General features: G+C 35.2%; 1 protein-coding gene across 2 annotated transcripts; it reads left to right on the top strand.

The window, feature by feature from the left end:
- The first annotated feature begins 2,974 nt into the window (after nt 1-2,974).
- LOC123692903 (dual specificity protein phosphatase Mpk3-like) lies at nt 2,975-25,935 on the top strand. 2 transcript variants are annotated; one of them, XM_045637766.1, is made up of 6 exons: nt 2,975-3,610; nt 13,992-14,082; nt 22,720-22,900; nt 23,416-23,554; nt 24,864-25,094; nt 25,637-25,935. In XM_045637766.1, exons 1-6 carry the CDS (start codon nt 3,244-3,246, stop codon nt 25,660-25,662), a joined length of 1,035 nt encoding a protein of 344 aa, XP_045493722.1. In that variant the 5' UTR covers nt 2,975-3,243; the 3' UTR covers nt 25,663-25,935. The 2 variants fall into 2 exon arrangements, with proteins under 2 accessions (XP_045493722.1, XP_045493721.1); XM_045637765.1 differs by having other exon boundaries at nt 24,864-25,099.
- Nucleotides 25,936-26,028: the final 93 nt, after the last annotated feature.

The following is a 26,028-nucleotide window of genomic DNA, read 5'->3' as shown; positions in this document are numbered from 1 at the left end:
GTATGTTTAGCTACCGGCTATCACTAGTCGAATGGGAGTTATGGATGAAAACAATGAAAAAATATCTTTCCATCGGTAAGTGATTTTCAGCAAATTGATAAATATTTATGTTTTAACCCTATTTAAAGGTTTTATCAAGCGCTTTTTTATAATTCTATGTTGTAACTGTAACATTTACCCACTTTATGGGGTTGTGGAATACAAAAGAATTAAATAATTTTTAAAAAATGTCACAATATTATCACGTTTGGCATTTTGTTTACCACCGTAGTGTTGTAACACTTCCAGCGTATATTATCGATTTATGACATAAAATCTATTTCATATTAACGTTGATTTATTTATTTTGTTTCTTATATCAGATTTATATGTAGTTGTTGTTACAAATAATAGATGTAAATTTTCTACAGCAGGAAAATAAAAAATACCACGTGGTTGTTTTATTTGACTTATGTGTTTAGTTTGTTGTTTATTATTTTCTCTTTTAGATTATTAATAAATTCATTTTGTTTTAGATTTCCAGAGCTAAATAAAAAATGGGTATAAAACATGAGACGAGTAGATTAGACCGTGGACGCCGTCGAAATTTGCTACATTGTGTTCACTGCATTTCGAGCCTGCGTGTTATCAAGATATAAGGATACTCTAGAAGAATAATTGTGCAATCTTACGCTTACGTTTTTTTTGTTCCTGAACATAATAAATACATTTGATTAAAGAGAGTGAATTTTTATTTGGAATTTTTTTACACATAAGTTACTTGTGTAACTATGTGAAAATTAAACGGTTGATTAAATGACAGTTCTCATAGATGAGAAACTACTATTGAAATACATACTTGATATACATGCGTTTTCAAAGAAAAACCCGCATAGTTCCCATTCCTGTGGGATTTTAAGTAATTTTTCCAAATTTCATTGTAATCGGCTTAGAAGTATTCGCGTGAAAGAGTAACAAACATTCATCATCACAAACTTTCGCTTTATTAGTAGGATGAAAGGAAAATGTTTTCTTTAAGACTGTCCTTTCTATCTTTTAAATTAGGTACATTTCAAGTTTTAAAATTTATTTTATAATATACTAGCTTTCCGCCCGCGTTTTTAAAGAAAATCCCGCACAGCAAAATCTATCCTATGTGTGTATGTACAAAATTTCATTGTAATCGGTTCAGCAGTGAAAGAGAAAGTTATCCATTCTCGCATAATTTCGCATTTATTATATTCGTAGGATTAAACAAATAATGTATTCAACTGAAATTATTTATTAATTTTGTTTTTTTTTTTTTATTATTTATTATTTCACGAAACCGTAAACGATTTTATCGATTGAAGCACATCCCATCACTATCACCTTCTATCTATTTAGATACGTACCTATAGTAAAAATGGTGCCATGACTATTTTGAAACGTAGCTTGCAGTCTATAGCTATCTCATTCTTTCATACGACGTTTTCTTTAGATAGAGAGAAACAAAATATATATGTAAATTGTATACGCTCGATACAAGTACTCTATAGGTTTATTGCTCTGAGCCATAGATCTATTCAGATCTTAGATTAGATTTAAGAAAAAAGAAGAAAAACTATAGAGCCCTATACACATAGCGTGTGCTGGCCTCTGTGGCTGCCGGCTGGCCCATTTAAGGCACTCGCCAGCCATTGTGTACAGAGGGTAATGGTATGTTATGGCGCGCAACTTGGCGCGCAATCTTCAATTCTTCGCGCAGTGGCTGCCGGCTGGCCCATATAAGGCACTCACCAGCCATTGTGTACACAGGGTAATGGTATGTTATGGCGCGCAACTTGGCGCGCAATCTTCGATTCTTCGCGCAATCGAGTGATCGAGTTGTTGTCGGTTCTTTGGGTACGTGGGGTACACAGACACTTAAAAGGAATCGTGGCGTAGCATTGGCCCATTGCAGGATAGTGTTTTTTCCATAACACTGTTCTTCCATTGATCGTCTTAACAAATTTTTTAAATGTTGAAAGCTAAGGAATAAGATTTTAGGATACCGTTCTATAACCGATTTCTGTTTTTAAAACTAGTTGTTTAACCACAGAACAGTAAGTGTTTAACTATTTGACTGGATGGCGCTGCGCTGCACTCTGACGACGCGACGTGACGTATAAAATTTAGAAAATTTGTAGACGATTGGAAATTGGATCTAATCTAAGAATTTGAACAGAGTAATTTATTGGTACGTCTATTAAATGCTTTTTTCAATGTTCACGTATTTTTTTATAATTTACTTTTTAATAATCTGTTACCAAACTCACTACCTATTTTAATTTTTGTATTCTGTGATAGCCAATAGCTATAGATGAAAGTTTATTAAGTGTTACCACTTTACGAAATTTCCAAATTTTGAGGCAACCTTAACCTATCGAAGTATCGAAAAATTTATTAACCCTAATTTTTATGTTAGTTGCTGTAATGATTGACCTAATGGTGAGGGACCACCACCACCCACCAACAGATGTAAGGCATCTATGGAAAGTATTGACGATGGAAAAAAAGAAATAGTCACAGAATACTTACTAGCAGCTAAGAATGGAGTCCAGTACGACCACAATATAACTGACTGAAATTAACTATCCCTTTACTCATAAGTATAAATAAATAAAAAATAAATAAAAACTTTATTTATTTGCCTTCACAACTCAAACTATTACAATAGATTATACAACAAAAAATGTAAACGTGTAGTATATTCATGTAGCAAGCAAAACAATTAAAATAAACCATACTAGGATACTGTTTAATACATTATAAAACGAAATTAATTATTCTGATTGCATTTAAAATAAATTAGATGGATCTTTTATTTTGTAATTGCTAATATATAACATTAAATTCGAGAACTAATAATGACAGTAGTTTCATAAAATATTTATCGCAAATAAAAAATATCGGGAAAAATAAAATTTATACATGGAAACCCTACTTTACTGGTCGTGGATCGTAGTATCCACTTCGTATCGAAATCGTTCTTCGCTAAACATTCGTAGTTTGCGCCCAGCGCAGATTGTTGTGTCGCTTAGATTACTTTTCATAGGCGTTTCAGTTAGTGTTTATATTTATCGGCTATTTTTCAACTTATGTTTATATTAAACCATATTCATATAATAAAAAATGGCAGTGAAAATCAAAGACTGTCCTATTTGTGAAATATAGAATTGAAGTGTAGAGTGCAACAGGCTATCAAAGACCCTTGTAAACAGAAATTAATCAAGTGTTTTCAAGATGCCTATGGATTCTGAATGCGAATGTGCTCTGGTCTCGAAAGAATGGTTGTTAACAAAGTTAAGATCAGACGAAAGGGACACAGTTTTGATTGATTGTCGAGGGTCTAACGAGTATGCTGTATCCCACATACGTTCTGCAGTTAACTTTTCGATACCCAGTATTATGCTAAGGAGACTAGCGGCGGGTAAAATAGAACTGGCGTCAACAGTCCAGTGTAAAGAGTTAAAGGCTCGTATCACGCACTGCTGTTCGAGGGGAACCTTTGTCCTGTACAGCGATGGTGCTCCGCGGGACCCAGACTCCGTGCATGGTATCCTGCTCAAACGACTCAAACAAGATGGCGTGCAGGTCGTGTGCCTCGAAGGTAATTACTTTCTTGGATTTCTTTTTTTTAAGAATACAATAAATCATTAAAATAATTTGCACAAAAGTTTACATGTAAATACCAATTTCCTATGATGAGGCATGAACATTTAAAGTGAAGATTATGAATCATGTGTATTATTTCTATTTAAAGCTAGAAGACTTACTAATTTACTATTATAAGGTTTGAATGGTTCTATGTTATGTTTCACACAATAGGCTTTTTATTTTCACCTTTGTTTCTATATATTTTGATGCACTGTATAAACCATAATAATTAACCATGTATTTAAATACTATAATCCAATTAATAGTATAAACACCCTAACTACAAATTAATAATAATTAATTCATAATTTCATAGACATTAAATAGCATTTTATTATGATGAACATTGGAGCCAATTTTTTACATCTTGGTACTTATTTTATCATGGATAATTAGTTATTTAGGGAAAACAGTTTTAGCACATATATTTAGGTATTTAAATAAGAAAAAAGACCATAAAATTTATATATGAGCTCTTAAAATCAATTATTAGTATATATCACAGACCAAAATTGTTTACCATATAGAATGCTCCATATAAGCCATTGACCACCGAGCGGCCCAATGAGATAGATTTTCTATTGTGTTTGTGATTCCGGGGGCTGAGGGATTAATATAGAAAGGAGAATGGCGAAATTGGGCCTAACATAAATAAGGCCTTACAGAAATGATAATAAATTTAAAATTCATTATGTTATTTTTAATAATTCTTGGTAAAATATTGACTTCTGATTCTATGGGAAAACAAATGTTTGAAAAAAAAGATAATATGTTCACTAACGGCATTGTTATTTAGATTTCTATGACTACCGGTCTTATCAAGCAGAGATTGTCAGTGCTGTCAGGAGTAAAATAGTCGATATATCGATTAAAACGAATGAATATTTATTTTCATTTTTAGTTTTATACAAAATTCAAATGCTTTATGAATCAGAAATATAAGTTGACTGCGTTACATATTTTATTTTTAACTTTTTAGCACGCTATTTATTTAGGTAATCCGTAATTCTATACATTTTTACTCATGGCGGCCGCACTTTGTAAGAATATTTCTGAAATGTAGCTGGCCGCTTCAATTTTAATTACAATGTCATGTTTGTCGTTTGACTTTTGACATTTGATTGAGGATTTTCGTTACGTTACATTCGACTTTGTGCTTGTGGTTAACTTATTTTCTTCATCTTTATCGACTTTCGCTACGTATTACGGACACTGACGATCTCTGTTATTACTACCAACCAACGCTTGCACACCGGACTTTGATTACCTGCCTTTACGACTCACTACTGCTACCCTACCTGGACACCGACTTTGCATCCGATTTTTCATTTACAATTAATATGAACTGCATCAACTGTGGTATTAATGCTAATCGTAACAATGCTATACGTATGCATTTGTTACAAGATAACGCAATATTATCAATTATACAAGGGTGGGCTGCTCCTCTAACGGTTAGTGGATTAGTATTATCTAAGGTATTTAGTACTAGCTATTGAAATCAAACAAAAATGTAAACACACATTGTTTTATATATATATATATATATACTAGCGGTCCACCCCGGCTTCGCCCGTGGTACCTACATGTTTAAACTATCCTATCTCTCAAGTTGGATCGAACTCCACAAGTTGTGCGAATTTTATTATAATCGGTTAAGTGGTTTAGGAGTCCATTGAGGACAAACATTGTGACACGAGATTTATATATATTCACTTTCTTTTGTCCAATTGTAATATTAATTCTTTATTTGTAGATCACTCACTCTGATCACATATTATTTGATGCATGCTGGAAACTTGCAAATGATTCTTTGAGGATTGAAAATCATGAAGATGACAATGCAGTTGGTTTCCTTAGGTTCATATCAAATTAAGCAAGCAAGGTCCTATTATGGTGAGCACATAAGAAACGATGGCAAATATGTTATAGAAGTGTGCCGTGAATCAGACAGCGACATACAGAGAGCACTGTCGACATCAAGTACTACATGGCTTTTAAGAGGTCGCATTCAATCCAGGCATAGAAGTAGTAAAACTTATTTTACTTATATTTTAGTCGACAGTGCTCTCATAGAGTCTATTATTGTAATTGTTTAGTAGGAAGAAGAACTGTAGGTTGCTGCTGTCACGTTATGTCCATAATATGGTACCTTAGCTGGGCAAGGTATCAACCAGATTTAATGCCACCAGCACAGTTTCTGGATGATGTGTTAATTGTTTATGATGATAATGATGAATAAACGATTTATGAAAAAACGTGTTTTATTTTATATACTTATAAGTACCTACGGTGTTTTGGTAGGTACTCTAAAAGAATAAAAGTTCGATCCAATATCTCTATTACCTAACTGTTCTTCTGTTACACTCTATCTAAATAATATATATTATAGGATATATACTTACCTCTACTTAGAAAGAAACAAAGCTATTCATTGAACTCGAGCAAACATAACCTCAATTTTAGTGACGTTACATGCTCAATATCTCTGCTATCCCATAGAACAGATCTTTAATTGTTATATTTATAGAATCTGTATATTTTTATCTATTTAACCCCACATAAATCATCAGTGTAACGATCAGGCCCAAAGTCCTATGGGAGTTCGCCATTCTCCTTTAACAAATTAATAAGTTGATTATAAGCACCATTATAAATAATTTTATCTCATGAAAAATCTATTAATATGTAGAGCTATAGAAGTCATGCTTTATATATTTTTTTAGGTATTTTTATTACATTTGACATTAATATTTGACATTTGATATTGTACAAAAATCAAAACTTGGTATCTACATAATATCATTCATGTAGATTTCGAAGAGTTCAATGAAGTTTTTATTGCCTGCTCTCTGTTGAAACATTTCTTATAATGATGGCAATTCATTTAAATATAATTTTCTTGCACACTCGTTTTATATGGGGTCCAAAATATGTTCTCAACATTAATTGGCTAGCACAACAGAAATATCCTGAGAATAATCAATCATGAAAAATATGAATAATCCATGTAAAATATTTCATGCAACAAGTTTTATACTGCCAAAAAACAAAAAATAAACTAAAATCTATTTTTAATGAATAAGTCATATATTTGACCACCTTTGTTAGTTCACATCTGAAGTGTGAACATGAAAACAAGGTTATGGGATCAGGATGATAATTAATATGAAGAGACTTTAAAACTAAAAACCTACATACTTTGGGTACAGACAACTGAATGTCTGCTTGCTAAATAAATATCCCTAATCGTTAAAATTAAAAAGAAACAAATAAAATATAACAAATAAACCCCATGACTAAAATAATATTATGTGATACCTATGTGATATATTTAAGAAAATATTTTCATGATTGTTTAATATTTATTTCTTATTAATATACTCCTATCTTATAATTATTGTAGTAGTACATATCTAAATCAGTAAAACAAGTATTGCTAATTCTTAATATTTAATGTCTATTAATTAATAAAGATTTTCTTTATCATCTCATCATTTGGTTCATATAATTAATGTCCTGCTAGCACTGATAACATGCAGATCATAATTAAATGTAGTAAAGCTAACTCTGATAATTATTGAGTAAAATAATTATATAATGCGCATTCATTGCACATGTGCTATAATTATGATGTTGGTGTTACAGATCTATCTATCTAGATTCTAGACTATAATCAATATCATGGTAATTGGTATAATATTTTATTAATGTTTTTCAAGAATTACAAATACAAACTGTATGTGTATACATAGTGCATTGCTTCATCGGGGTATAATTAAACTAACATTTAGAAAATAAGGATTTTTATTTAAGTTTGTCCCATACAAAACCGGTGATAACTACATCAAACTACATGTGCCACTTACAAGTTCTTCTATTAACCATTAATTATTATTCATTGCTTTATTGAGCATAAAAAGTAATTTAATGCCTATGTATAATGCATGTGAAGGCAAAACTCAAGTCTCAATATGTTTTTATCACAGATATTCAAAATCAAACATTCATTGATTCCTTTTGAATCATATTACATAACAATTAGCTACTAAATCGATATATTATACATGAAATATATGATTTTTTTAATTATTGAATTTAATAAACATAGCTTGCTGCTACGATTGTGTATGTATGTTAATTTTAATAATGAATGATTTAAGTCCAAGTTAGCATTTATTGAAGTAATTTATGATATCTATAGTGAGTTTTTGCATGCAAATATGAATATGTTTCAAGTGGATTTGAAGAGTATGAACAGTATAAGAAAAATAGCATATATATGCATGTTCATCAATTAATATGTTACTTTTTTTTCTATTCTTATCATCTCCATGCGGAATTAATTGCTCATTTCAAGCCCAGGGAATATCAAAGTAGACATACATTAGGAGGCACATTTTTTTATGGATTTACATATTTTAAATTAGTTATGCCAATATTTAAACGCCGCGGCTTCGCCCGCTTGGTCTAAAACCTAATAAATTATACATATACTAAAACCTTCCTCTTAAATAACTCTTATCTATTAAAAGAAACCGCATCAAAATCCGTTGCGTAGTTTATACAAAGGGACATAGGGAAACAGGGACAGAGAAAACGACTTTGTTTTATACTATGTAGTGATAAATAAAAAGCTATTAAAATAGAGCAGACAATAATACAATATATAATCACATTGAATATATCGTTACATTTCTTCAGTCGGTCGTGTAGGTATTCGAGCCGCATAATAATGACGGAGGTCGCAAGTTGAGGCATCCGTTCTACCAAACGTGGGAGAGGATGTCTGTTACTTATTGTGCTCTCCAATGCGAGACGATAGATTACGATCGTAGCTCTAACGCGGACGCGATTACGTTTCCGACCACCGCATTTTATACTCTTCTACGAATAATAACCATAGAATATCTAAATAGCGCGAGCACTGCGCGCGCTCAGAGGAAATAATATGCGTCATCGTTTTACTATAATCATTATAAACACAAATACAGCCACGTCCATGATAATAATATGAGTGCAATGTGTATGTCTGTTACACTATCACGCATGTGATTATGCATTTTTGATCCAGGATGTTTTTTTGTAATGAGAGCGTAGGAATATATAAACGCAGGTGGAAGCTAGTTGCACATGTTTTAAAGCGTTCTCTGTAAATGAATAAAACTCATACGTTTTTGTGTCTATAATCTATATTTTATCTAAAAAAACATCAGTTTCAGTTTTATTATCAACTCCGTCATTATTTTACAGGCAACTTGCATACGTTTACTAGGAATGAGAATGAAAGTTAAATTGTATTTTTTATTTTACCAAAGTTTATTAAGAAGAACATAACTATGTAAAATATATATGTATTTTAACAAGGAATTATTTGCTTTGGAGTTTAAGTAAACATTTAAAGTATGATCAAAAGCGGCCGGATGCCTGCATATGCATGGTCTTCCTCCAGCGGAAGAGTGTCGCAATTTTATTAATAAGTTCCTGTTTCATTCACGTCCTATCAATAATTTTTAATTTCGCTCGCCATATTTCGTTTGAACGTTGAAATATTATATCGGGAAAAAATAGTGTGCTCTTATTACCTATGGGTCGATCAGTTTAAAATTTATCGGTATATATGTAGGTACATACCTACATCACTTTTATTTTAGTATACGGTTCGGACAAAGAAATGTAACAGAAGCGATTACGAATCTCTGCCAATAAATATTGAATTCTGCATAAACACCGATGGTTATTGTTTCGTCCAAACAAACAGCACGTGCGCACAAATTCAGGATGTGGAGAAATCTGACCAATGTTTAACAGTTACCGTTTAATGGTATGAGAAATCTTTCGCATCTGGCCGGCTGGCTCGATCTAATAGAGGAAAATGAAATCATCACGGAAGTTATATTATCGTATCGTTCGTTTCTGAAGTGAGCTTTTGATGTTATTGAGGTGATACAGAATATGTTTTGTCATAGCTGTGCTACTAAGGAACGAAGATCAAATTTCGGGACAAAGTTTATATGTGAAACCTCTCCTTGACCTAAACACTTCCATAGTTTGTAATTTTATGCGTCTATTTATACCATACATCCAGAAGATTTGTTCATTCCGAGTAGTGTTACAATTATTTTTACACAAACTCAACAACACAATCATAACTGATAATATTATAGTAATTCAAGGTGTAATATTGACTATTAAACTGTGAATGAGACTTTTATCAGTTTATTACACGGTCGTAACATTGGCATTGAAGGTTTTTGCATGCTGATGTAATGTCCAAACCGCGGATTTACAGCTTGCTAGTATTCATTGTATTCTGAATTAATTTTGTGTCGTTTCGCTACGATGACCCAGGATAAAAAAAATACATTTTAAAGGTTGCTCCATTGTTGTATTGTTGAATGGGTAAAGGCAAAAATTCAGCGCATTTATCATTTGAAACGAAACTGGGCATAATGTTATTGCTTTGTTATATAAGAACTGCGATTCATTATTGAATTATATGTAAGCAAAGCGTGAGTATGACTACTGTGCTGATACATAAGATGTATGATTATGAATGTACTTAGCTGTTAGTTATCATTTATTCAATGGCGCCAGAGCTATTATCGCTCTGAAATCGACCCGCTTCTTAATTGGTTCAATATGTATACAAAGCCCAGCTTTGTTGTATTTATCCCCACATAAATTTGAGATAAATTGTTTTAAAAATAGATGGAGATCAAATTGTCTGTTTCCTATTAGTGATACGCAGACACATCACACTGGTTGTGGTTAAGGTAGATTTAAAGAAATAAGAATGGCCAAATTATAATCTCATTTAATCACGAAATATAATATAATACAGTGGAAAACTTTACAACACCTTTAGCCAGTGCGTTTACGTTGTAAAATAAGCTTTAAATTATTATAAAACCATAAGCAATATGAAAAAAGAAAAATATGTTTACCCATTTAATTATTGGTCGTGTAGTTCTGAAGATACACCTTAGTTTTTCTAAGAAAAATGCTTCATGAACGAAATCAATTCGCTGTTTTTCCATTCTATCTCTTTCAACGTCAGTTATTTTCGGATAGTTAGCTATAAAAATCCTCCATCGGTTTGTACCATCAATCCAATCGAATGGCGTCAATCTGATATTGGTATTAAGTTTACGGACCAAATTAATTGTTCCTCGGCAAATTCGATTTCTTTATATTATCTTAAAATAAAACGTATTATTCCTTGAACTTTGTTTATATAAACATTTTCATAAAGAAACCTTGTTTCACAGAAACTGATTATGTATGTTTTTTTCTTCAGTAATTCAATGAGTCGAACTTTTACTCACCGCTTTATTTTAAGAATATTTGATTGAACACTTAACTTTTCAATTGACCTATCTCAGCTCAATTATATTTATATCTCGCCTACGATGTTCTTCCCATGAATTGCCTTAAACTGCCTTAATTGGTCTTTATTTAGTGTGACTATAAAGTCTGTTGGAATCTGTACTCTTAGATTCAGTGATGACTAAACTCAAACTCAAACATTTATTTATACTAAGCATCATAATTTTGTATCGTCATTCATAACAAAACACTTTCCCTCACTCTTTGATATCATTTGAATATGTATTTCCGGATTTGTAATGTAGTTTTTGTGAGATGCTCTAAAGAAGTATGTAATTTAATAGTTTATTGCTGAATTGAGTGCAAAATAAAAGGGTGAGTGACTAGTGGCTAGGGTGTGCCAAGGTCTGTTACCTGCCGCCTACACCGCCGCCCTTGGGAGCTCCCGCCTATAAACCTGGACTAAACCTATACGCTATCTAGCTTTGTTATTAATATGTCATTAGAATTACGCACAATCTTACATTTATCCTACGCATTTATCAGTTTCATAATTTTAGTAAATGTTTATTCTTCCGTTAACTTCCATCAGCGTAGAATTATAATTAAGTTTAATGCATTTGTTTTAATTCATTCCCACAAACAATGTGCTCTAAAAAGCATTTTAATTGAAGCCGTCCGCGTCGGCAGGTTAAATCATATCACGTAATAATTCCAAATTGATAATATCGAGAAACATTACGACATATCCAATACAGGCGTAGGCGGCTTCCGTATATGTTTACAAATTCTTAAAATATATGGACGGGATACGGGATTTGTTTATTCATCTTGCGGTAAAACTGGCTCACTCCGTTATCTTTTCCTTTTGTGCGACATCACCGCGTTTGTGGTTTGTCAGTTACCACACATTACACTATTTATTCCTTTACTGGTTTCCATCACGACTCCAATTAGCCGTTAGCTTGACTTCCGGAGAATAACCGCTGCGAACGTCAGAATGGGATTTCCGCTTTACTGAGAAAGAAATTCGAGAATTTAATTAATGTTTTATACTTCACTTCCTGCATGGAACATAGTTTACGAATTTAGAAAATCAATGACCCTGCTCTTCTGTAGGTATCGTCAAAAATATGTTTATGTATAAATATTAAATATTAAATAAAATTAAAAGTAGGTTAAAATGCAAGAAGTCATTTTGCGGCTTTGTATAATTCTTCTCAATTATTTTTGTATTCATTACTGGGAATCTTTGAAAACGAGAAATCACGGCTGAGCTGAACAAGTGAATCGCAAGTTTGCTCTCCGTGGGCGTATCAAGGTTCAGCGGGCGAGGGTGTTTAATGGAGTCCTTGCTGGCGAGGACGCTAGGAGGGTGGTACGCGCGGCGGGCGGCGTGCGGGGGCGGGGGCACGTTGTTTCATTGAGTGCGGCGGATGAATGGGCAGACACGATGACTCACCGGATCGATGCTGAAACCGCGCGCCCCGCGACCCTCACCCGCCGGCAAGCTACACCACGCGACTGCGCACAACACCCAAATTGCAACCGCTAAAGAAAAAAATACAAATTAGGTCGTCTGAACTACACATTAGAACGACGACGTAAAAGAAAAGAGATACGCTACCTAGTAGCTTTAAATGAATACGGATTTTTAATTACGAATAGTGTTAATGCATTTTGCATAGTGCTTCTATCTTTGCTTTAGAAATTGTATGTTACACAGTATCTAGGTACTCATAATAATATGACCTAGAATACAAAAATGTTTAGACCAGTTACGTATTCATCATCTTTACAATCGAATCGTACAAACGTACAGGTATAAGTTGGAAAAGTAGTTACGTAATGTAAATAAATATAATATTGCTTTACGATACTTGATATTTTCCGATACGTATCAAAACATTGAGCCCACTCGAAACCAAGTTGGTATAAGAAGTTGGAGCGATTCGCAAGGTCACGCCCACGCGATAGCCCAAGTGGACATTGCCTTAAACGCCGCATTTGTTGTGGTGGGCGCTCGTTATTTGCAAGGTTCACTATAGCATAAATTTGCACGGACGCTCAAATATGTTTCAATCATCTCCGGACTTCCATGACCTGAACTTTTTGGAACGTCATTAAAACATTTTACAAACTGCTATAATCTTAAGCAGGTATCGGTGTGATAAACAACACAAAGCAACAAAAATAACTCAAAGCAAGGGTTCTTTCGTACATTAACATTGAGTAATAGCGGTTTCCATGAATACAATATTAACAGAATAAATAAGATATGGCTTTAGTCACGGATCGTACGCTCTTTACCTTCAGTGACCTACTCGAATACGAATAAAAAATATTATGTATAAACAAATGATTATTGACACCTACCTATACTGTCGTACAGGCTTCTGTTTTGGGTATTAATATATCTATAGATGTAACATGTATGCATGATGCGTGGTACGACGAAGTGGGCGACATTAGCATCACAATGATGGCGAACAGCCGGAAGTAGGCCTGACGCACCGGACGTTTTGTCGGTGTCTTCCATCTCTCATCCTTATAAATTCGAAATTAAAACGTGCTCATTTTTAAAAGATGTCTCTTATACCGGGAATTTACCTTTTACATGCCGCTCGCTATTGAATTCCTTTCCGAGAAGAGTACGAATCTATCGGAATTTCAAATGACGGAGGGCATACGTTGGACGTGCTCTGAGATGTATTTTAGTATGTAAAAGAACTTGTTTATTTAGTCGCAAAAACTTGAATGCTTCTACAGCGATACGATAGCGAAATGTAACTATTTTAAAATCCTTACCAAAATGTATTTCAGTAGCATTAAAATTGATGATCTTATTATTGAACGTAATCTGATAATCTTCGAGGAATTGTAAAATGTAAAATGATTCTTTTGATGTCATATTAAAATTTTAAGACCTTTTTTTAGCAGATGTTTGCCATTCTCGCTATATTAGTTACAGCATGAACATGTTAAAACAATTTGTTTGTTTACAGGTGATTTCGCGGAGTTTCGTCGGGCCTACCCGGAATGGTGCAGCGAAGCGGGGGCTCAGCACTTACCTCACTTACCGCTCATGGGCTTACGGTTAGTACAGCTTTGGTGTCGACGACACCGATACCTTCATAAATATATCGTTATCGCATGTTTGGTAACCGTTGTGTAATCAATACGCGGGGGCACACCAATTTCAATCACGCAGTTTTGTTTATTGAGCTTTTATGTCAATCTGCGTACGCCTTCACAGGTTAATTTTTTTGCACTTACCTCATCGGGTGGTCTTATGAATATGTTATTTAATATGTAGATGTCCTATTTTAGCAACATTGGCATAAAAAGTGACTGATGTAAAAACAGTTTTAATACGTCGTATAATTGGAGTCGTTATTAGCAATATTACATCCACGTCGAAGGAGTTGCGCAGGCAATCTCTCGATAGTCATTAATTATGCGAACGGTGGAAAAACTAGCACGCGTGGGAATCCGATTTCATGCGCGTGAGACTCACCATTCAGCTTTTATCGGAAAAAGCCGCCTCCGGACCAAGTAACTACTCGTTCCAAATGCCGACTCTCTCCAAGCGATTGCGTCGACTTGTCTTTGGTGATAAATTTATTGCTTTCCAATCAATTAAGGACCTTCAGCGTTATCAGCACTTCCTTGGTGTAGTTGTTCGTTTAATTAAAAATAGGTAATAACAATACTTGATTAAAAGTAATCAGTGAAGGTATTATACGGGTCTGTTGAATTTATTAAACAAAATTATGAAATATATATTATGTTGTTTGTTATGTAGCTTTCTTTTAATTTAATTAGTTTAGGTTTTTCCGTACCAACTCGTTTATTACATTTATGCAAGAAGACGACTGGGCAACTTCTGTCTTTCATTAAAAGTTTCGTTTCGAGTGTTTATATAAGAAATTTATTAAAAATCCAATTAATAAATGAGAATCCTACGTGGCATTACTTCTTACTGAAGTAGTAATTAGTTACGTAACGTTATTGTTTTGTAAACTTCGTCGTCTTCCGTAAATCGAAGAATCAATTATTGGAACTTGATCGACGTGGGAGCTTTGTAAATATAATATAACTAATATTATAAAGAGGATAGGTTTGTATGTATGGTTTTCACGCATAAACTACTGAACCGATTATAATGAAATTTAGCACACATATAGAGGGTATCTTGGATTAACACATAGGATAGGTTTTATCCCGGAAATCTCACGGGAACGGGAACTATGCGGGTTTTCCTTTGAAAACGCGGGCAAAGACGCGGGCGAAAAGCTAGTATTATATACAGTATTTATACTTGATTGATTTCTACAAAATTAAATTGTGTTACGAACGACTGCAGAATTAAATGTAGTTTGTACGACGAACTTTTTATAATTTATGAAAAACTAGCGGTCCGCCCCGGCTTCGCCCGTGGTAGGTACATGTTTACGTTTTCTCTCCATAACAGCCATCCTCGTACTTCAAGGAATATTATAAAAAAAGAATTAACGAAATCTGTTCAACCGTTCTCGAGTTATGCGCTTACCAACACATTTTGCTATTCATCCATACTAATATTATAAATGAGAAAGTAACTCTGTCTGTCTGTCTGTCTGTTACTCAATCACGCCTAAACTACTGAACCAATTTGCATGAAATTTGGTATGGTATGGAGATATTTTGATACCCGAGAAAGCTACCTTTTATTGCGAAATATGTACCACGGGCGAAGCCGGGGCGGACCACTAGTTTTTATATATAAGAAGATTAAACAATTTCCATTTGGTCATGTTGAGTTGACTTGGTCAATGGTCAATCTGTTTCAATACGACATATTCAAAGTATTTTGTACCACCCGCAGTCTCTCAATTACTGAAATAATGTATAAATACGATGAGGAAGCGATAATAGGATTAAAAATTAAAAGAACGATAATATGTATGATATAAATAGGATAAAGCGATAAAGTAATTTGCACCTCTGATAATTTTAAACTAAAGCAAAGTGGAAATATTGGGGGTGATGATCTCATTGAAAAGAGAGTTTATTATTATGAAATAGTTTAGTAGATAGACAACTATAAGGCGTAGGTTTCACTCTTATAAATATTAACAATCAATAAAAGGGCGTTATTCATTAAATACCTACATACGAAACTGTTTATTAAACGCCTTTCATTGTTCTACATTTGGTGATGTAATGGTTACGTTTCACAAGCAATTAACATTTGCACGTGTCAATTGATACTGGAGGTGACTCGTACTTTACGCGATTGTATGAAATATTCCATTCACTAGCAACGCTTGTATGACTGGTTTTGTTCACGTATTGCGTTAATTCAATGTTTTTTCACAAATTAAATCTTTGATATTTGAAACCTCTCTAGAACATCATCTTTACATCTCGGTAATAACTAATGACGGTTTACGTAAATCGTAATAATACAAATTATAAAAATGTACTCGCTTACATCATAGCTTAGCATAGATGGGTATGTTCCGGCGTTAATTAAACTCGGCAAGTCGTGTGTTGTGGCCAGTTGAGTGCCTGTGCACCATAAACGTTAAGAACATGATTTTCTCATGAAGCGCTCGCCGCTCTCCCCAGTGTTCCGGTGAGGCCGAGTGGCGCATTGCAGTCCACTTGACATTAATAAAAAGCGCTCGGTTAATAAACCCATTCATCATTACCATTTGTGTCTACGTCGCTACGGTCTCATTGAGCCGAGTGTGCGCTTACCTCACCAACCATTGCAATAGAGAAAAGGCTTGCGCGTTCAATGGCATACGCTCCATTCATGCTACGTGTGCGCTCACGGAAATCAGCGCTCACTATTCAGTTTTTCGCCTCGCAAACTAAAATAGTATTTATCACTACACAACGCACGGTCGCTATGAGCTCGACGTTTAATTCATTGATACGAATCGTATTTCTGTCATTGATTTCGAGCGTACGACGAAACGTTGTTCTAATTTAAAATTATTTGCCATACCTACATCCTTTGAACTTTAACGCCTACGTTCACAAAATTCAGGCGTCGTTTCTTGTCTATAAATAGATATATTCAATTTTGTGCTAAAAGTAAATTTAATTTTAATCACACCCACGACTCGCTCGTACGGTGAGGCCTACACGAGATTTTGAGTGGGTTTGTAACATTATAAATAACTTGAATGTTGTAGGTACCTGATACAGCTCGGAGCGCTTTTCATTCTAATTATATAATAATTGTTCGCAATTTTGTTACGATTTCAAGAACGGATCAATCTTGAATGCTCAATGAAAAAGCGTAGTAGGTACCTACCTACTATGTAACTCGACTATACCCGTTTGGTTGATTGCATGGCAAGATTGACGTCAAACAGGGCCGTTATATTTATAACCTTTTAACAGTAGCTAAATTACGACAGTAAACACAATCTGGTAATTGTATTTGTTCTGTTTATAACATAACGTTAAAATATGTGGAAGGACTACAGAAACCTGTGTTTAAAGGCCAATACATATTGAGTGAATGATTCGTATTTCACGGCATGTTGGTTTGCTTAATGCTAAATTTACAGTATTTATTGGATTAAAATATAGCATCTGTTAAGTGAGAAATTCAAACAAACATAATTTTAGATTTCCAAGTGTGAAAAGCTGGCAAAAATAAGCAAACAATGGTGCAAAATTCACGTAATATTCTACATCTATTGATAGATAATGATAAATGGTTTGAATATTATTTATATTAGAAACTAGCGGTCCGCCCCGGCTTCGCCCGTGGTACATATTTACATTTTCTCTACATAAGAACCATCCTCGTACTTCAAGGAATATAATAAAAAAAGAATTAACGAAATCGGTTCAGCCGTTCTCAAGTTATGCGCTTACCAACACATTTTGGGATTCATTTTTATATATTAGAAATGCTTTGTTAGAAGATCTACAATGTTGCAGGTGATGAATGTTGATGAACGGTCATTCCAATGTTCATTTTAACCTTGTACACTTATTAATTTTTAAAATAAAATGAAGCAAATATGGAGGCACATAATTATCAACGCTTATTTGTCTCGCTTAAAAGGACCCAATAACCATCTACACAGCCTGAAATTGATTGAGAATCGTTGATGATAACCATGTATAATTCGTATTCCTTAATTCGTATTCCACGGCAATTTATCAATTTGTATTACAGTAACTCACGCGACCACTAGTTAATCTAGCCAAATAACAGTTTCAAGGACAAACGTAGGACAGATCACAGATGTTATCGAGCGATGATTTCGAGATCCTGGTTGACTCGCTGCTCGCCAGTCAGGCCAGAGTCGGCAGGTTATCAACGTGACGTCACGGCGACCGCGACGTCAGCACGCGACCTAATGCTTCATTCACGAATTTACAGCGGCCACTTGCGTGCATTGCACGTCTCACTCCACATTTACATTTATTTATCAGGAGCGTATCATCGCCTGAACAATCATGACTCAACCATCGTCACGTTTAATAATAAATTTTACCAGCGTACAGCTAAAAATATGGATGACCGCTTTCATTTTTATACCAGGATACGCTCGCGAGTGTGTTATAGGATGTGCTTTATTCATAACATTCAATCATTCATATATTCGTTATCTTTTAAATTCTGGTGGCCGTAGTATCTTATAGGAAGTCAAATGAAGTTTATCTCTATTATCTCTCCCGTGTCTTCGCAGTCTTTCGCAGAAACAAAACATAAATAATCTATGTTTTGCTTTAAAAGAAATATCGTTATTGACGGATTTTATTATAATATAATTCTTGATGTTTTAAAATTGTAAATGTTTGGCTAATGACAAACTCGTATAGCCTGGTGCAATAAGACAAGTTTTTATTTAAAACGAATCTATGATTTCAACTATCTATCCGCAAGTAGTCGTCGTTATAGCGGTTACGTCATAATTGATACCATAATGAACGTTAATTGCGAAGTATATACCGGTGTACAATTGTATAGACGTACTCTTACACAGTAGGTAGGTACATGATTAGCATACACGGTAATGGCAGCTCAACTATGGTATGGTATAAAATTGTAAATTTTAATATGCCATTGTCTCATAGGCAAGTCGTTCCGCTCATGGCGTTGTTTTTATTAGTGTTCACATTGCAAATATATTCAAGGTTGGCATTCATTCATAGGTCGCCATAGACGAGACGAATACGTCGCAGCGGTATACCGTAAACTTTATCGTTGTTTGTATGGCGTCACCGAAAATCATAACATTGAGTTTTATCTAAACAAGCATAGGTAATTTTGTTAATGATCTTGCTTGCGATTCACGAATGAGCCTATATTATAAAACAAGGATTGTAAAACAGTCAAATAATAAGCTGCCGTTTAATAAGGAATTCGCAAATCAATTAATGTAGGTATCTATCTTGAAATTTATTGTTATAACAATCGCTCTTTATCTGGATTCGTGAAAATGGAAAAATGTTTTATTAAAACGTATTGAATAATTAAGGACCAGAATAATGAACTGATGGGTGTTTTGCTGAATATATTTTTACCGACGTAAAGCTGTTTAGTAAGTAATATTTTACTTTATTATATGTTTTAATACAATGTGTTAATCCAAATAAAATCTAAATGATCAAACGAATGCAACACGCACGCACACATGTGCACACAACACAAACAACAAACGCTCTCGCTTCTTTGTCCGGTCGATTTCGCTCGTTAAAGTCCTGACAGGATGGTAACTAGTAAGTGAGGTATTAAAAAAGCGTCCCTTGCAGGCGGTCATTGGCGTCGGGTGGGTCGGTCCGCATTCCTCTGCGCTGGCGCACCGCACGCAACCGCACGCCTACACGTATCCGACCCACACTCCACTCGATGTTAACCGAACCGATCGCGATGCCACTTTCTTCTTATCACCCCGACCGGTTCGAGCGCTCTTCCATTTCGGCCGCGTTATCGAAGGCACTAAACACGTTATAGGACTCGTTCATTAATAACACGAGCGAGCCGTGTCATGGCTTCCGGTGCTCGCCCCTCCGTTCATATATGAATTGTATTCGCACGAACGAACTGACACTTCAATACAAATATGGCTGAGAATTATGATTATTACATTTGAAGAACGTGCCGTTTTTTTATAGAAATATAATATGATTACAATTTAAATCTTTATGAAATACCTACTCTACCTCTACAAACAGAATACAGCTTCAGCTAGAAGAAATGCCTTAAGACTTAATAATTGTGAATTCCCATGAAAATTAGACTTTCCACAGAAGTACAACTTATCATATTACGTTGGAGTGACAGGGGATAATTTTACTTCGTTAGAATGACTTGTTAGTCGAATTTATATCAAACTAGAGGTCCGCCCCGGCTTCGCCTGTGGTACCTATATGTTTACGTTTTTTTGTCCCTAAGAGAAAATCTTTAGATTATTAATAATTAACTGTGAAATAATTTCAAGGAATCATAAAACGCGAAATCATAAAAAAATATACACAGAAGCTCGCCCTTTAGATTGAATTCTATTTTCGTAACAACAATGGAATAATAATTGTTCGTGGGCTATATTTATTAACAAAAGTGTATACAGGTGCTTTCGAGCTGAGTGCGAATCTCACCCACACGTAAATCGATTTAATTCACTGGTACGAGCGTTGTCATTATTAGATCAGTTAGATCAGCGAGCGTGGGCGGGCTGAATGGTCGTGTTGGCTCGCCCACGCTCGGCCCACGCGCTCGGTGCCCACACAGCGCTTGCGAATTCGCTGACCGACTGCTACATTGATTACTACTTTATACTTTTGTTTATTTATCACATTTGTCGGAGGACACGCACCATTCATGCGCTCGCTGTCTAATGAAATAATGCCTATGTACTTTGTTGGCTTCCTTTGAATTAGAATTATAACGCAGTAGGTACATACGTCGTACGTAGATTAACTGCCTACTATTGTAAATGGCGGAAAACATCGTATTATTGTTTTAAAGTTTTGTCAATTATAAAACTTTTTCAAATTGTAATAAGGTATCATGCTATTAGTACAGTTTACTTTCACCTATTTATCGTAAACTAGAAAAAGAATACTGCTTCCGATGCATATAGATACAGCGTTTCTGCATACACACTTAAAATATTATAAACTGTTTTAATAGCTTTGATATTCAATAGAGAGAGCTAGATGGAGTCTTGACATAATATATCCTAAGTGGATGATTTTGCTATTAGTTGGCAAGACTTGCTTCTGCTATCATTAAATTATGTTGTTAGTTGCTTAGTTTTGTATTACCACAAAGATAATACATAATAGGTATTTACAAATTTAGGATTCGTGGAACTGAATGAAATAAAATAATTTAATAGTCTTATTACTTAGTTTTTATATTATAAACGTGAAAGTTTGTGAGCATTTATCGATGTATGCATGTTTGTTCCTCTATCACGGGAAAACCACTGAGCGGATGTTGATAATACTTGGCAGTCATGCAGCTTATGTATCAGAATAAAACATAAGTTATAGAAGAGCGTGGTTTTGCAGAATCGTCCGTGGGTCAAAACGCGCTGTACAGATAGTTGTATAAATAGCTTTTACAGTGTGGTCGCATCAGGATTATAATATGCTGTAACTAGCAAATTGTCGACAGCATAATGCAACAATGAAAAATGGCTGTCAATGAATGCAGTGAATAAACTTGCCTTCACTGATCACTCGCGTGCCTGGCTTATTTGATTGTTTTCTAAATGGCATACTAAATGGCGGCGCGACGGTTGAGAAGGCGAATTCGGTAAAGTATCGCGTGGGAGCAGACGCGTTGGCGTCAAACGAGCTCCAGGGGTGGGTGTGTGGGGGGGAGGGGGCGTAGAGTAAGGACGCGCTGTGTGGGCGGCCATTGATCCACGGGGGCAGGTGAATGGAGAGCCCCGGCCTACACCCCCATTGAGCACAGCAGCCCCGCTATCGATCGCCGCTCGGCCGGGCTCCCCAGCCTGCCTGAGCACTTACGAGAGACCTTCACGACTTTCTATGATGTAACGCTTTATAGGTCGCCTAATCGCTCATTGTTTTGTAGCTAGGTTTTAAGGTCGCCATGAAACATTTTAAGGAAAGTACATTTGGAAATGAAATTCGAGTGACGAATGGTCTCAGTTGATGGTTGGAGCTGATATGAGGAGCTATTTATTGCTTGACTTCTGTTTAGAATAACAATTACTGTTATACAAAGCACCGGTATTTGTATCTTGATGTGGTTTGTCATAAATTTCCATTATGGGGAACGAAATCCGAAATTCAATAAACTGCACAAATAACATTATTATTGTCGGAGGAAAATAATTGTGTGTACAGATAATTTTAATTTTAATAGGAATTGCTTTCAGGAAATATAACTGTATTCGTCATAAGATATATTATCGAGGTGTTCAAAAGCGTCATACCAAATTATTTTGTTTATTTTACAAACATTTTAATTAAACATTATACAGACATAACAAGGATAGACAAAACAAAAAAAGAACCTTTCTCTACTTAATGTTATATTATTCTTTTAGTACACATTCTAATCTACATCTATCATTAGTTTATAGATTGGTAAAATTGTATTACAATGCTTTTGATTACAGAGAAGACACATACCATCAAGTGTTAACTTAGCAATTTGACCTAGAACATTAGTTCCAACTTCCTACCCTATAAGAATAATAACAAAATATTCATGGTGCAATATCGTTATTCCAGGTCGCTCCGCATCTCTGGCTCGGGCAGCGACGACGCACTTTCCTCTGGCTCTTCGTCGGAGTGCGAGGACACGCACACGCACGTGCAGCAGGACTTCCCCATCGAGATCCTGCCCAATCTGTTCCTTGGCAACTCGACGAACAGCGAAGACTGTGAGGCTCTAGCCAGGCATAATATAAAGGTGAGATTGAGACTCGAAATGCAAGCTTTTTGAAAATATGTCCTAACTCCTAACTTTAATTTTTTTAAATAATTGAATTAATTCGAACGCGACGCGAGATTAGAAACCGCGTTTTTGCCTTGCCGGGCGAATTTTTTTTTGATTCTTTAAAAATTTCTCGTTTGTCAAGCATTTGAATGGTATAAATATCAATGTACCACATTTGAAACTATACTTCTGTTAAAATTATGCGTTAATATTGATCCAGTCACCATATAAGGATATAAAAGTGGAGCCTATTCATAAATACGCCTTTAGCAATGTAGCCTAGTTTCACTTACAGATAATTATAATCACCTCCACAACCGTAAAGTTACAAAAAACGTTTCAAGTCTCAAACGTTTTTCGCGCTACAATTTAGCATCCGTCTGAAAATTAACTCACCCATCAATTATGGTACCTCAATGTAATAACCGCGGCGTATGAAGGTCGCTGAATAAATTATGAAATAAAAGAGCAATTTGTTTCGTTTTCAGTACGTGCTAAACGTGACGCCAGATCTTCCCAACACGTTTGAGGCGGAGGGCTGCGGGATCAACTACCTGAAGATACCGATCGCGGACCACTGGAGTCAGAACCTGGCTGTACACTTTCCGCAGGCGATACGGTTTATTGGTGAGGATCTTTGAGCACTACTGCCCTTAAATCTTACACTATTTCCCTTTAATCTTCAAATAAACTATGGCATAACTGGTATATTTTAATAAGGATTAACCTTGAGAAAGGTTTAGACTTTAGAGAATAGAAAAAAGTATATATTTTAAAATTGTGGGTTTTACACGCTTCAGAAGAATTTCATATTCTGTTTGACCTTTATCTATTATTATAGATGTTTATTTCTTAGAAACCGAGTTATCTCGTTGGCGGAAATTGAATGCGGTTTGCTATTTTTATACCTATTGTTTATCTTCTTGTAAAGGATACCAGATTACAGATATTTAATAGGATAACGAATATTATAGAAATTCTTCTGTCGTTCACAATTGTTGTTGTTTTTTACAATTCTGAATATATTAAGGCGAGTGCACACGATATCCATTACCGATAATATGATATTTAAAGTTATCTTTAAAAAGCACACTTGTAACCTTCAGCTTTATCACCGGCTATAATATTGTAGATTATCGTTAACTGATACGAGAAGGAAATCATTTTCGAATAAATGAAAATAATCTGATAATAAATCAATAATCGCCGGAAGTCAAATGAGCAGGTGGCAACAAATGATGCCCGGTGCATTCGTAATTAGCGGATGTGATATCAATTATCAACAAAAAATGTCAATGGATCTAAGAGTCAATGGGTTCATTGCGCCGGGATAGTCAAGGTTTTATTGAAAATATTGTGTAATTAACTTTTTGCTTCTTATATGTGGGTGTATGCTAATTGCTTAGTAAAAAAGATAGTAGACAATTATGTTAGTTTCCTGGTTCTAGTATCAATTTGGGTATCCATTGCGTAATGTAGACTTTTAATAATATAAGTTGTGACAATGAATATCATTAGTAGTGTGGGAAAATTGCAAATAAAATGCAATTTATTTTTACAATTTTTTATTTCCATCATTAGTTATAGATACAGTAGATACATATATACATCTCAAAATTATACAAATAAACTGCATAATTGAAAACGTCGACTGTCTATTGAGTTTTAGGGATACACCAAAATTCTATCCAACACCGATTTTCACGTCTATTGACACCATAAAGTTTATCTAATTGTACACTAACATGTTAATATCTATTGACTTTCACATAATTACCGCCTGTTATTTATTGAAAGGAGCATTGCATTCTACAGAAGATGCGACGTCGCTACGCACAATCATGTCAACATATTACATTATTTCTAGGTGTCCCCACCCTACATCTAGTGCCATTACTACACTGCAGTATTTCATGTGTCATTCCCTCGTCCACAGAGGAAGCGATGTCAGCGCATTGCGGCGTGCTAGTACACTGCGTGGCGGGCGTGTCCCGCTCCGTGACCGTCACACTCGCGTATCTGATGCAACGACATCGTCTCTCGTTACGCGACGCGTTCGAGCTGGTCCGTTCCCGCAAGACGGACATCGCGCCCAACTTCCACTTCATGCGGCAGCTGCACTCGTTCGAGCGGGACCTCGGCCTACACGAGCGCAGCGCCCCACTGAGTAAGGTCTGCGCTTTGTATCTACGTCCTTATCCCCCCCGTCCCTTGGTTGCTGTGTAATGTCCTGATTTAGCGCGCTGTAGTGTTTTTATGTTTGTGGTGTGTTTTTGTTTGCTGTTTAGTGTAAATTTGTTGTGTTGTTATTGAATATTTGTTTTGTTTTGTGTTATCAATTCTGTAGTATTCATATAACTATTTTCTGGAAATTATGTTTTTATTACTTGTTTGCAGTTTAGAATTACATTAGTATATTTGTAGTTTTTATATTAGTAGTTTAAATTAATGTCATTTATTAAAAAAGTATAGCGCATAGTTGTTATAGATACGTATACCGAGAAAATATTAATTTTGTCTATTAAGCATTATTGCATATTATATTTGCTCTTTAAAGCGTTATATTCCAAGATTCAGAAGAATTTTTACATATTTTATCAGTCATTAACGTTTTTCTAAAGATCCTTTCTTCTCAATAACCCCATCTATAAAATTACTTTCCTATTTACACCTCAAACGTACTAACGTACCTATATTCTATTGCCTTAGGTGCTGGAGGGTCTGGGCGTGCGTGAGTCGGGCGCAGCGGCCGCGTGCGGGTGCGCGCCGGGGGGCGTGTCGCCCGACTCCGGCATCGAGTTCGACCGCTGGAGCGCCGCAAGGGACACGCCGCAATGACACTTCGGCTGCGACCTGCTGCAAGACCAACAGCAACAGCAACAGCAGTGACAGAAGTGCGCTTGTAGATTAGTAGACTTTTCGCTGACACGCTACCCTAGAAACAAGAAAAGCTCCTCTCCCCCACTCTAATTACTATGTAGTGACCTCACAACTTGAAGAATTACAACAGCATTGAATACAAAGAATACAAAGAATTGCGGCGTGTCCCGTGCAGCGCTCCAGCGCTGCACGGGACACGCCGCAATTACACTTCGGCTGCG

Source organism: Colias croceus, chromosome 6 (assembly GCF_905220415.1).
Source record: "Colias croceus chromosome 6, ilColCroc2.1".
In the NCBI taxonomy this organism is placed as follows: Eukaryota; Metazoa; Arthropoda; class Insecta; order Lepidoptera; family Pieridae; genus Colias; species Colias croceus.
This window is presented reverse-complemented; position numbering and strand designations above follow the sequence as displayed.

What these genes read in the sequence shown, in the direction of transcription:
- LOC123692903 (XM_045637765.1), top strand. Translation starts at nt 3,244, where the DNA reads ATGCCTATGGATTCTGAATGCGAATGTGCTCTGGTCTCGAAAGAATGG. An exon ending in GCAGGTCGTGTGCCTCGAAG is followed by an intron (nt 3,611 to 13,991) that starts GTAATTACTTTC and finishes GTTTGTTTACAG; the next exon opens with GTGATTTCGCGGAGTTTCGT. An exon ending in TAGCCAGGCATAATATAAAG is followed by an intron (nt 22,901 to 23,415) that starts GTGAGATTGAGA and finishes TTTCGTTTTCAG; the next exon opens with TACGTGCTAAACGTGACGCC.